The sequence below is a fragment of the Galeopterus variegatus genome, unplaced genomic scaffold (assembly GCF_000696425.1).
Source record: "Galeopterus variegatus unplaced genomic scaffold, G_variegatus-3.0.2 Scaffold863, whole genome shotgun sequence".
Taxonomy (NCBI): Eukaryota; Metazoa; Chordata; class Mammalia; order Dermoptera; family Cynocephalidae; genus Galeopterus; species Galeopterus variegatus.
In genome coordinates, this window is record NW_007726974.1 from 161,034 (window position 1) to 173,199 (window position 12,166).

At 45.8% G+C, this 12,166-nt stretch overlaps 1 protein-coding gene across 4 annotated transcripts in view; it reads left to right on the forward strand.

Annotated features, from left to right (window-relative positions):
• Nucleotides 1-82: 82 nt before the first annotated feature.
• OSBP2 (oxysterol binding protein 2) overlaps nucleotides 83-12,166 on the forward strand; it is a 192,323-nt gene continuing 180,239 nt past the window's right edge. For 3 of the 4 annotated variants that reach the window (XM_008573009.1, XM_008573007.1, XM_008573008.1), the window contains exon 1: nucleotides 89-720. In XM_008573009.1, coding sequence (XP_008571231.1) covers nucleotides 89-720 — 632 coding nt within the window. Of the gene's footprint in view, nucleotides 721-12,166 lie in introns of all 4 variants that reach the window. The other variant, XM_008573010.1, reaches the window with a different exon arrangement.

Genomic DNA, 12,166 nt, shown 5'->3' on the forward strand with positions numbered 1-12,166 from the left:
GCCCCCGCCTCGCGCCGCGCGCACGTGACGGCGCCCCCGCCTCCCCCGCCCCCACTCCCGCTCGGCAGAGCTCGGGTCGGCCGGCTCTATGGGGAAAGCGGCCGCTCCGAGCCGAGGCGGCGGCTGTGGTGGCCGCTCCCGCGGGCTCTCGTCGCTGTTCACGGTTGTCCCCTGCCTGTCCTGCCACACGGCGGCGCCGGGCATGAGCTCTTCCACGTCCGGCTCCGGGCTGGAGCCCAAGCCTCAGCCCCAGCCAGTGCCCGAACCGGAGCAGGAGCCGCTGTCAGAACAGGTGTCGGAGCCGGTGCCGAGATCGGAGCCTGTGCCCGAGACGACGTCTGAGCCGGCCGGGCAGGGATCGGAACTGCTGCTAGGGTTGCGGACAGGGTCGGAGTCTGGCCCAGGTGTAGCGGCGGGGCCCTTCACCAAGGCCTTATCAGAGCAGCTGCCCCCACAGGGGTCAACAGTGGGGAGCGTGCCCTTGCTCAAACCTGAGTTAGGGTCAGTGCCGGCGTTAAAGCCCCTGCCTCTACTGCGACCAGGACAGGTGAAGACGCCTCTTGGGGTTTCAATGCCCAGGACTGGCACATCTTCTGATGTCCCGATGGTCTTACTGCCTCTGGACAGCTTCAAGGGCTGGCTTCTCAAGTGGACCAACTACCTGAAGGGCTACCAGCGCCGCTGGTTCGTGCTTGGCAATGGCCTGCTGTCTTACTACAGGTATGGAAGTGCCAGAATGGCATCTGGGGTTGAAGGGTGGTGATGCTGCAAGTGATGGTGATGGAGGGCCTCCGGGTTTGGGGATACTGCCTGTAGCCTAGGGATGTTTGGGAGCATGCACTCCACAGAAGTAAAGCCTCTGGCCAACTGCCAAGGGCTGGAGGCCCAGACCTCTGGCCAAGGGTGGATATGACCCCTGCAGAGCTTGGATTTAGGGTGTGAGCAGAGAGGTGGCATAAAGGAGTGATCTGGGACCTCAGTCCCTCTCTGGTCTTGGTAGTTGTAGGGCCTGGGGCAGATAGCCAGAATCAACCCTTGACCTTTCTGGTTCTGGAGCTAAGATCATTGTGTTAGGGATTGAGGGAAATAGTCACTTCCTTCAGTCCTTGGGACCCACTTATGGGAAAGGCTGCTTGTTCCCTCCTCAGGCAGTTACTCAATTTGTTTCTCACCATCCCTGATGCCTGCTGGTTGCCAGGCCTTGGGCTGGGCATAGCAGACTCACATATACATGAGACACTGCTCCTGTCCTTCAGGAGCTCATCTGGCATTTGTGGAGAACCGGGAAGTGTTCTGTTGTCTCCTTTCTTATTCCAGAAGCAACATGGGATTCAAAATTGAAATCCAGCAGTGAAAAAGCTAGCAGGGTCTTCCTACCAAAACTAGTTGAAAGGGAGAAGTTACTGAAGGTTTCCTCTCCTTTTTACCGGCTATTCCCTGTTATGTTTCCTGGGGATGGTTGGTTTAAGCTTTGAGATCTCAGATCACTCTATACCAGTGGTTCTCAAACCTGAGTGTGCATCAGAATTCCCTGAAGGGCTTGTTGAAACACAAAGTGCTGGGCCTACCCACTGAGTTTCTGATGCAGTGGGCCTAGGGAGGGGCCCGAGGTTCAGCATTTCTAACAAGTTCCCAGGCAAGGCCCACGTTGCTGTTCTAGGACCCACACTCTGAGAAGCACTGCTTCATTGTTGCAAACAGGAGAGCCCTGCCTTGCTGGGCCTAGGGAGGGGCCCGAGGTTCAGCATTTCTAACAAGTTCCCAGGCAAGGCCCACGTTGCTGGTCTAGGACCCACACTCTGAGAAGCACTGCTTCATTGTTGCAAACAGGAGAGCCCTGCCTTGCTGTTTGCTGAAACTCGGTCACCTTGGTCACTTCACATGGCCAGCAGTATCCCTTCAAGTCACCCACTACAGAGTTTATACAGTCCTTCCTAGCCTTTTTTGGGACACAGCTTCTAAAAGGTGGTTGAGTCTATGATGCCCCTGCAAATTTGGGAGCCCCACTGAAGTCAAGTGATGATTCCTGCTCCAAGATGTGGGATCACTGCTGTCCTTATTTCCTGGCAGGGGAAAAAGCCGAAATGTGTTTCTTTTTTCTTTTTTTGTGGAAAGAAAGGACCTCTTCTTCTTCTTCTTCTTTTTTTTTTTTTTTAATTTTTGTCTCCACTGGTGCCTCTCCTTGTGTCAGTGAAGTTCAAAGTCTGGTGTGCCATCTGCACAGTGGCTGTAACTGGTGCTATAGAAACTAGCTACTTTTGCGGCAGCCATGGCAATTGCGGTGGCTATGGAGGGCTACCGATGTGAAAAGGGTGTTTTTGGAGTGCTCTTTATCTGGTTGCAGCTGGGTTGGGCTTCCCCCAGCTCCACACCTCCCGGCCATGAGATGTGTTTCTAATGGGCCCTTCTCATGTGATGCCTTGGTGCCCCTCTGCTCACTCGGCTGCACCATACATGGGAAGCGGGACACATTGTCCTTAGGGTTAGGAGACTGAGCAAAAGAGATCCTTTTCCAAATGGTGTTTTTATCTCACTTTTCATACTCTGTCAGATATGTAAACATTTCACCAAGATAGACAATGATGGGACCACTGGTGATTGGCTGTAAATGTCACTTTCTGCTTGGAGGCAAGAGATGTAACACATAGGGCACATCAGCTGTGGATCACCTGCTCTGTTTTACATTACGTTCATTTATTTCATCCTTACGCCCACGATGTGAAGTGGGTTCTGGTATTGTCCTTTTGTACAAATGAAGAGTTCTGAGATTTAAGAGGGAGATAGAATTTATCACCCAAAGTCACCAGCCCAGTAGGTGGTAGAGAGAGATTCTGACCTGGGCCTCTCAGACTCCAAAGTCTGCGCCTGTCTTGATATGTCTTAATGCCCACTCATCCTTGAGCTCAGCATTTCTGTGTTATCTATATTTACCAGCAATACTAAACCGTAGACGTCAAGGTAATGTTTATGAGTATAGCATCCTACAGTGGCAGGAACGCCTAATTCTAGAGGAAGGAAAACCTGACCTCATGCTTGTTTTATTTTGTTTTAATTGGAAGAGCAAAAATGTCCCATCGTCTTTTCTTAAAATACAGTCATGTTTCGCTTAATGATGGGGATACATTATGAGAAATGCATCATTCGGTGATTTCATCATTGTGCGAACATCATAGAGTGTACTTAAACAAACCCAGATGGTATAGCCTACTGCACACCTAGGCTCTATGGTATAGCTGATTGCTCTTAGGCTACAAACCTGTACAGCCTGTTATTGTACTGAATAGTGTAAGGAAGTGGTAACACAATGACATTTGTGCGATAGGAATTTTTCATCTCCATCATAATCTTATGGGACCACCACTGTATCTGTGGTCCATCGTTGATCAAAATGTCATCATGCAGCACATGACTGTAACTATGTATATAGACAGTTGGCATTTCAAGGTAATCTCAAATGTGCAGATTCTCTGGGTAACTAAGAAAAATTCTTACTGCTTGCTGATAAGGCTGTGGAGACAACTGCTAGTTTGGAGGCAGGGGGAGAAGGAAGTAGGAACAAAGTTCTTGTGTGTGTGTTTGCACAGTCCAACTCTGTAGTTTCCTTTTTGGACATTTATTTATTTATTTATTGGTGCCTGTCTGGTACAGGGATCTGAACCTGTGACCTTGGTGTTATAAGGCTGCACTCTACATTTTTGGACATTTCTAGATTCCAAGGTGGGTAGAATTGTTGCTTGACTTGCCTGGCATATGAATGATTCCCGATATTTATACAGCCTGGTAAGGCTGTATAAATCAAGAAAGGGGAACTGAGGCTGAATGAATGAGCTCAAGGGCTTATCCAGAGGCACCCAGCTTGCAGGCTGTGGGTCTGAATGCCACCAGAGATAAGTCTCTGTCTGCAGAAAAGTCCCAAAATTGTCATTCCAGATGTTTGACACTGCTCTCCTGGGGGAACTGAGGCTGAATGAATGAGCTCAAGGGCTTATCCAGAGGCACCCAGCTTGCAGGCTGTGGGTCTGAATGCCACCAGAGGTAAGTCTCTGTCTGCAGAAAAGTCCCAAAATTGTCATTCCAGATGTTTGACACTGCTCTCCTGTGCTCACTTCTGATCTGAATCTCTCCTTCTAGACCAGACATGGCCATCCTGCCAGCCAGTGGCAAGGACTGAGCTTCTTCCAGGCCCGTCACTCATAATCCTGACAACAGCACGGTGGGTTATGGAGGGCTCCATCTGTACTCAGCACTGTGTCCATGTGACATCTGCTCTAGCCCTCCCTAGACATCTTGCTCTCAGTTCTCCAAGTGTGAATGTCTGGGATAAAGGTGACATTTCATCTTTCGAGCTGAAAACAGAGTGAAAGAATTTGTTACTCATGATTTGGTAAAGTTAGGCTTACCTGCTGGGGCGATATGGCTGGTGAAGAAGGAATCAGCACCATTTCTCTCACTAGCTTCTCTTTTGAAATGACCACCCTCAAATTTTTAATTTTTAACTAAGTGAGGCCTGGTGTTTGGAAAAAATATGGGCACATACTTCTTGTGCCCCCCACCATTCCATCCCATTTTTTGGCCTCCCCCTCCTCCAGGATAACCACTATCCCAAATCCCAGTCACTATCCCCTTTCTTTCCTTTTTAGTTTTGTTGTTGTTGTTGTTTTTATTTATTTATTTATTTATTTGCAGCTGGAAGGAATGAGGATCCAAACCCTTGACCTTGGTGTTACAATACCACACTCTAACCAACTGAGCTAACTGGCCAGCCCCATATTTTATCTCACATACATGCAATTTTTAAATACCATATTTTTAATTTCAAGCATTTTCAACTTTATAAAAAAAGGGTGTATGTACACACACACACACATACACACACACAAACACACAAACACACAATATGTGATTCTTATGAGGCTTATTTTGACTGCTGTGTAAAGCCCAGGGTGTGAGTATAGTGTCACTTAACATATGCATTTTCCTGTTGATGGGTTACTATGAAAATTCTTGTACACATGTAGGAGTTTCTCTTGGGTGAAATTGCTGGGTGGTAGAGAATGTAAATGTTCACCTTACATAATGTCAAACTGTTTCCCAAAGCATTTGTACCAACTTATACTCCCATCAGAAATGAATAAGAGAATCTGTGGATCTATATCCTCTGCAACACTTGGTATTGTCAGCATTGATTTTGCCAATCAAATGGGTATACTATGGTATCTCATTGTAGTCTTGACCTGTATGTCAATCCCCATTATTTTTATCTAAATAGAAAAATAGTGAGGGTTTAGATAAGAATTTCCTCTTTGGGTGTGGTTTCCTCAGGTACTTCCACCCTGGATTTCACTTGAGAAGCATATTTGATTGTTCAAGCTTATTCTAAGGGAGAAAGCACATAGTGCCAACAGTTGGGCTTAGTAACATTCCTATTATCAGGAATAAAAAAATGTCACATATAGAAAGTATTTCTAGGAGGTACGGATAATTGTTGACAGGTTTTTATTTCTTTCCAACAATGTGTTAGGAATACAAATAAGACAGAAGACGAAGTTCTTATCTTATTCCTTGGTGCTCTTCATTACATATCTATTCAGATACTAACAAGGAGAATATGGTTTTGCATTCAATTTCGTTGTTGTTGTTAGTTCACACTTAAAAAATTTCATCCCCAGCTTTCATCTCATAGGGAACATACAATTACATAAAATTAGGGAAGAATTCATAAATGATACAGAATGTTCAAAGGTATTGGTGTCAGCAAATCCTTATGGAGAAAGTGTTCCAAACACAGCGTTTATCCATATTAGCAACAAATTGATTCGGTTAAGCAAAATTGGTTTATTGTATACTGGTTGTCTGTTTGGCCCTATTATAAATGATGTTTGTTTCCCAGGGAGTGGTTTCAGACAGAAGCGTTTGTTTTAATTTATTTATTGTTCAGACTGATCTATTCTTAGTAATGGCTAAGCCATTTAACAAGGAAACCCTCAAAGAAATTAGTCTGGGTCTATAAGAAAGAAGGCTGCAGTCAACTGAAAGTGAATTTGGAAAGTCCTCTGGCTGAGGAAGACCACTGAACATTTGGTGAGCTGGACCCACTTTGTGGTGGTGGCCAGGTGACAGCAGATGGCACATCAAGACATCTTTGCCTCTAAGATGGATTGTGTATGTACTCATTCCTCCTCATTGAGTGAGCTCAACTCTCAAAAGCCAACTCTTATGGAGACTTGGCACCAATATTGGAAATACTGTAATGTTTTTGATGTTAATTTCAATAATTCTAGAAGGTAAAAGATAGTGATGGAAAAGATCATCCAGTTGCATAGTGTCCCCGAAAATGTAAAGTTGAGGGTGCAGGTCTGCAGGTTAAGTCATTGGGTTCCCTACATGTAAGTTGGACACCCTAGAAGCTGGTCTTATTATATTAGATTCAGCTTCGATGGAAAAGATCATCCAGTTGCATAGTGTCCCCGAAAATGTAAAGTTGAGGGTGCAGGTCTGCAGGTTAAGTCACTGGGTTCCCTACATGTAAGTTGGACACCCTAGAAGCTGGTCTTATTATATTAGATTCAGCTTTCAATGGGAATATTCAGTGTTCCATACCATCAGACTGTTAGGAGGCTGAAAAGGAATGCACAGGTTAATACTGTGTAAGCATTTGTTTGAAGTATATTTTGTTAACATTTAGCACAAGGGTGTTGCAGAGGTGACAGGTAGACTAGCAGCATATTTGGGAGGAGCACAGTGCACACCGACATTCTTAGCAAGTTCTAGTGACATGCATTGTAATTTTCCCCACAAAACCTGCTCCTCCTCCTAACTTTCCTCTTTCTATGAATAGCTGAAAGCCTCTGAGTCATGCTTTCTGCCTCTTCCCTCCCTCAACCCACATCAGATGGAGTTTCCAAGCCCTGCCTGTTCCTCTCCTCCACTCCCTCCTTTCCATCCCTGCTGCCACATTATGGTTCAGGTCTGCCTTCTGCTTAACTATGTCCCAGCTTCCAGCTTCTGTACCAGACAGTGTGTTCCCCAGCTGTGGTGCTAGCTCCCCACGTGATGGTCCTGGTGTTGTTTCACCATCTCCAGGATTCTTTTTCAACAGTTCGCCTCCTGTGCAAGCAGATCCCTGCATTGAATTTCTCCTGTTTGAAATACCTACAGTGGCCCCTGACTGATCCAAGGACCAGGTCTTCCTCCTCCAGGAGTTTACAAGGAGTGTCTGTGGGTATCTCTGCAGACCTTTGTGCCGAAAGGGACACCGTGGACAAGTTCAGCATCTTTTTTTGTACTGATAGGCTCTCAGTAGCTTGGTTAATCTGTGAATGGATGCATCAGTGAATGAATGAGAATTGCCTGTGAGTTTATGGGATTTCAGAAAGCCAAATGTGTTACTGCCAAACTTAGATTTTTCTTAATTTGTCTTCAATTTCAAAAACTTGTTTGCTGAATTAAGGTTGGGAAGATAAATTGGAGCTGGCAGGCTTAAGCCAGGAGTGCCAGAAAAGTTACAGTTAGGAAATGGGGATGTAATATGGTGACAGTTTTGAGTATGTTGCAATAGGCTACTCAGCAAACCCATAGCTGATTTCCGTGGTCCTCATTCATATTTCCATAAGGTTGCAAGTGTTTGTACATGTAGTTTTTGTATACCTAGGATAATTTGTTGGCAGTGGCTGGAGGAATGGGGAGCAAAGATAAAGCTTTCAAAAGGACTTTTCATAATCTTATAGCTGTTTAAACTAGTTTCCTGTGTGCTTGATGGTTCACCTTGCACGTGTCACATGAGCAAGACCGTGTGGGAAGCAGGCCACGGACCGAAGGAGAGGCCTCCACCCTGAAACATTAGGTCCAATTGCATAATAGGACCTTCCACTTGTGGGGCACTCTGCAGGTGCTGGAGTGGTTTCCAGTTTTCGTTTCAGTGAGGAAGTGCCAGTATTGCTATCCTGTTGTGTGGAGGAAGAAGTGGAAGCTCTTAGCACCAGGACTCAAACACAGTCTCTGACTCAGCCCACGCAAAGGTGTCCACCCATCTCACATCAGGGAGATTCCTTGTTGGAGTCTTGGGTCAGAAGTCTCCAAAACTAACCCCAGGTTTGATGATTTGCTAATAGGACTAGCATATAGTTGTACCCACAGCAATGCTTTTAGTACAGTGAAAGGATGCAAACAGGGCACAATCAGCAAAGAACGGGAACACTGGCATGGGGTGAAGTCTGGGGAAAACCAGGTGCAAGCTTCCAGTGGTCCTCTCCCAATGGAGTCACAGGACGCTTAGTATTTCCAAGTTGTGACAATGTGTGTGAAATGTTGCCAACCAGGGAAGCTTGGTAGAGATTCAATGCCCAGGGTTTTTAGTGAGGGCTGATCACTTGGGCACCCTCTGTCTGGCATGTACCCAAATTCCAGATTCCCAGAAGAAAAGCAGATATTCAGCATATATCACATTGCTTGTACAAACAGAGCGAGCCACTCTTATCAGTCAGGGAATGGTGGAATCCGCCCCAAATCCAAGCTCCCCGATGTCAGCCAAGGGCCAGCCTGGGAAGCAGGCCTTTCAAAGGATGAGCAGTCTCAGGCCTGCTATGTGAACTCTTTTCTGCACAGGTCTGAACTCCTTCCTCCTTACAGACTTCATTGACCTCAGTCAGGGTAAGGTCTAATATCCCACTCTGGTTTGAGGAGAGTGAGTGCTTACACTTGACTTTGAGTGGTGGCCTGGCTTCTCATTTCCTATCAGAGAAAGCCATGGGCCAGTCTTGCAGGGTTTCTAACGTATAGCACAGTCTGCTGCTCTGTGCGCCGAGGGCCCTCTCTGTGGACCCTCTGACCTGTGGTTGGCCCTTTATTGCTTCCTAGACACTTTTCTGATCTAGACCTTCCCCAAGGCTCTTCGGTGGCCCAGTTTTTACATATGACTGGGGTACACTTGCCACATGGACCTCCTTCCTCCCCAGTTTTTCTGTATTTTTGGTGAAATGTCTGGTGAGGGTTCTTTAACTGCTACTGAACCTTGTACTTCCCCAGGATGGGTTTGTTAATCCAAGACTGGGGCCTGATGAACAGTCTGGAACACTTGTGAGCACACTCTAGTTTTGGTGGCATTATTTACTGATCCTCTGTATTGCCAACAATGTGCAAGACAATGTAGGCGACAGACCTGTGTACCACAGTCAAAGCACTTGAGTGGAGGAGGAGGAGGGAATCCTGCACACATACTGGCCGTCCAGTAAGAGGCCAGCAGGGCCAGGCAAAGTGCTACAGGGGAGCTCCCATGGAGCTGGGTGTTCAAGCATGTGGCTTTTCCTCCTCCTGTAGTCTTCTGGGATATAGTTGGTAAACTATGTCAGTAGAGAAAGACAGGTCGTGAAAAGGGTATGAGGTTCTTTAGAACAAGATCAATATCTGTTTATCCCAAGGGGAAAGAAATACAGAGGAAATGGGTCTGTTTCCTGGATGACCATGCTGGTTACTAATATGCGGGAAGGAGAACATGGTAAGAAACACCCCTAAACAAAATTGAAATTGGCAGCTTGATATGTGGTGGCTCACACACCACGTGTCACCACAGGGAGATGTAGCTTTAAGAGGCTCCTTTTATAGTCATACGCACGGAGTGAGCAAACTGTCAATGAGTTTTGGGGTCAGGCTGGGTGCTGTATGCTTTTTTTTTTCACTTGTGACACCTTCCCGTGTCTGTTTCTATTTTTAAGTGTTCTCAGAGTTCTGATCACTTAGGGATGCTTTGCTCCTTTTGGCACCTCATCACATGCTCAGCCACAGCTCTGTGCATTTAATACCGATTTAAGAATCTTGACTCACAGCATTTGATCTGCATTGCTGGGCCATTGCCTGAAACCAAGAAGAGGGCAGATGGCATTGCTGCCTTGCATAGGAAACTGCCAGATTGTGTTGTTCTTTGAAGCAGCAGTAGGCGCTGCCTTTCTGTAACATAGTGTATGGCTTCCCTGGGCTCAACAGATGAAGCCCCGATCTGGGCACAGCTCTCACTGCCCTCCCCAGCCAGGTCCCCACCTTTCTTTCTCCTATCACTCCCCTTTACCTAGCCTTGACCCTCTGCCCAATTTGCCTTAGTCCCCGCTCCGCCTTTCGTTCTCTCCTTCAAATCTTCACACCTGCCAGCTCAGCCAGGAGGACTCCTCATTGCTGCTGAAATCCTAGCCAGGCAGTCTTAATTTCAGGGTCATCTCGGCGTGGACCTACCTGGATTCTCCCACACTGATCTGAAGGACCCATCCATCCTCTGGATGCTGCTTTGTGTATATGCCAGGTGGCCATCCACCCCTGTTAGCTGGTTAGCTGGGTGTTGCTCCATCTCCTTCCATGAAATCAGCACCTTTCCCGCACCCCCCCCCGGCCCCTGGGAATGGGACCATGTCTACACACTGTAGTGTCCTCTAGAGTGCTGGACATAGTGCCTTGTGTAGTAGACTTTCACATTACACACTTCGTAATTTTGATCTTTTTCATGCTATAGAGACCCAGCATGCATCCTGGATTATTGCAGTAGCCCAGGGCGAGTCACTGAATTGCTGGGAGAAAGTAGTGACCACAGGGGCTACCCATGGCCCAACTTTTTCAGCCCCTTTTCTAAGACTTAGCGTGAGTCAACAATACGTGAGGGTATTGAGAGCTCATTGTATTCATCTGTGTTTAAAAGCTTTTGTTGTGAAGAATTTTTAAAGTCTTTCTTATGAAGAATTTTAAACACATAAGAGTAGACAAACATATATGAATAGACAATAGTGTAACGAACCCCCATGCGGCCATTACCTAATTTCAAGAATTATTAACTTCCGGGCCAATCTTGTTTCGTCTCAGTCCTCCTCTCATATCATCTTGAAGTGAATTCCCAAAATCATATTTCTCCTGTAAATGTTTCAGTATGTATCTCTAAAGGATAAGGACTTAAAAAACACACTCATATCCATAATACCATTGGTACAACTAAAATAAATTAACAATAATTCCTTATTCTCAAATATCCAGTCAGTGTTCACAGTTTCAATAGCCTCAAATGTCATAAATGGTTTTTTTTTTGTTGTTGTTGTTTTAAGATGACCAGTAAGGGGATCTTAACCCTTGACTTGGTGTTGTCAGCACCACGCTCTCCCAAGTGAGCCACAGGCTGGCCCTATAAATGGTTTTTTGATACATTTATACCAGGACCCAAATAAGATCTACCCATAGAATTTCCTGCAGTCTGGATTTTGCTGATCGCATTCTCTTGGTGTGGGTTAACATGTTCCTCTGTCCTCTGTAATTCCTTAATTTGATAGATGGATCTAGAAGTTTGGTCAGATAGTGGGAGTGTTCTTCCACCAGGAGCTCATAATACCTGGCAGCTTCTCTTTTTGCGATGTTGGAAGTTGGTGATGATTGATCTTGGATTCATCTAATTCTATCACTTCATCTTCATTTATTAGCAGGAATACTTCTACAAAGAGAGATTTCCCCTTATCTACTACTTTTGGTTACTTAGTGGTACAGTTCACACAGGAAAAGCAGAATCCATGCTTGATTCTATCCCTTTATTCAAAAGTTCAAAATAATGATTTGGTTCTTCTCTTCCAGTGGTGACTAGTTAGTTTTGTTTTCTTTAGTATCTCTATGATCTCATGGATATATATGCACATGTTAGATGTGTTTCAGCCCCCTGCTGTCATTACCCTAATGATGCTCATGTTGTCCTGCCTTGTCTTTGGCTAGTGGGGGCCTCTTTGAGTTGGCTGTGGAGTCCTTTGGACCATCATAGTAGTGACAGCTTCCTTACTGTCTGGCTTGAAAAGATGTTCCAGGCTCTTTTTGTATTTGTTCTGTCCCAGCCCTGGAATTAGCCATTTCTCTAAGGTGCCCCATTTCTTTCCGGTGGGAAATGGTGTTTGGAGATCGTAATCATGGTGACACAAAAAGTCATTGACACCAGGCTGGTCGTTGCTTTTGGGTCTTTTTAGTATATAAAGCTAGGAAATAAAAAAATATATATATATTTATATATGTTTGTTTTATAACAGCTAGGAAATATATATATTTGTTTTATACAGAGCTAGGGAATATGTATGACAAGGTCTTCAAGAAGTTCATGGAGGGGCCGGCCCGGTGGCGCACTGGAGAGTGCGCCGCTTGGGAGCGCGGAGGCACTCCCGCC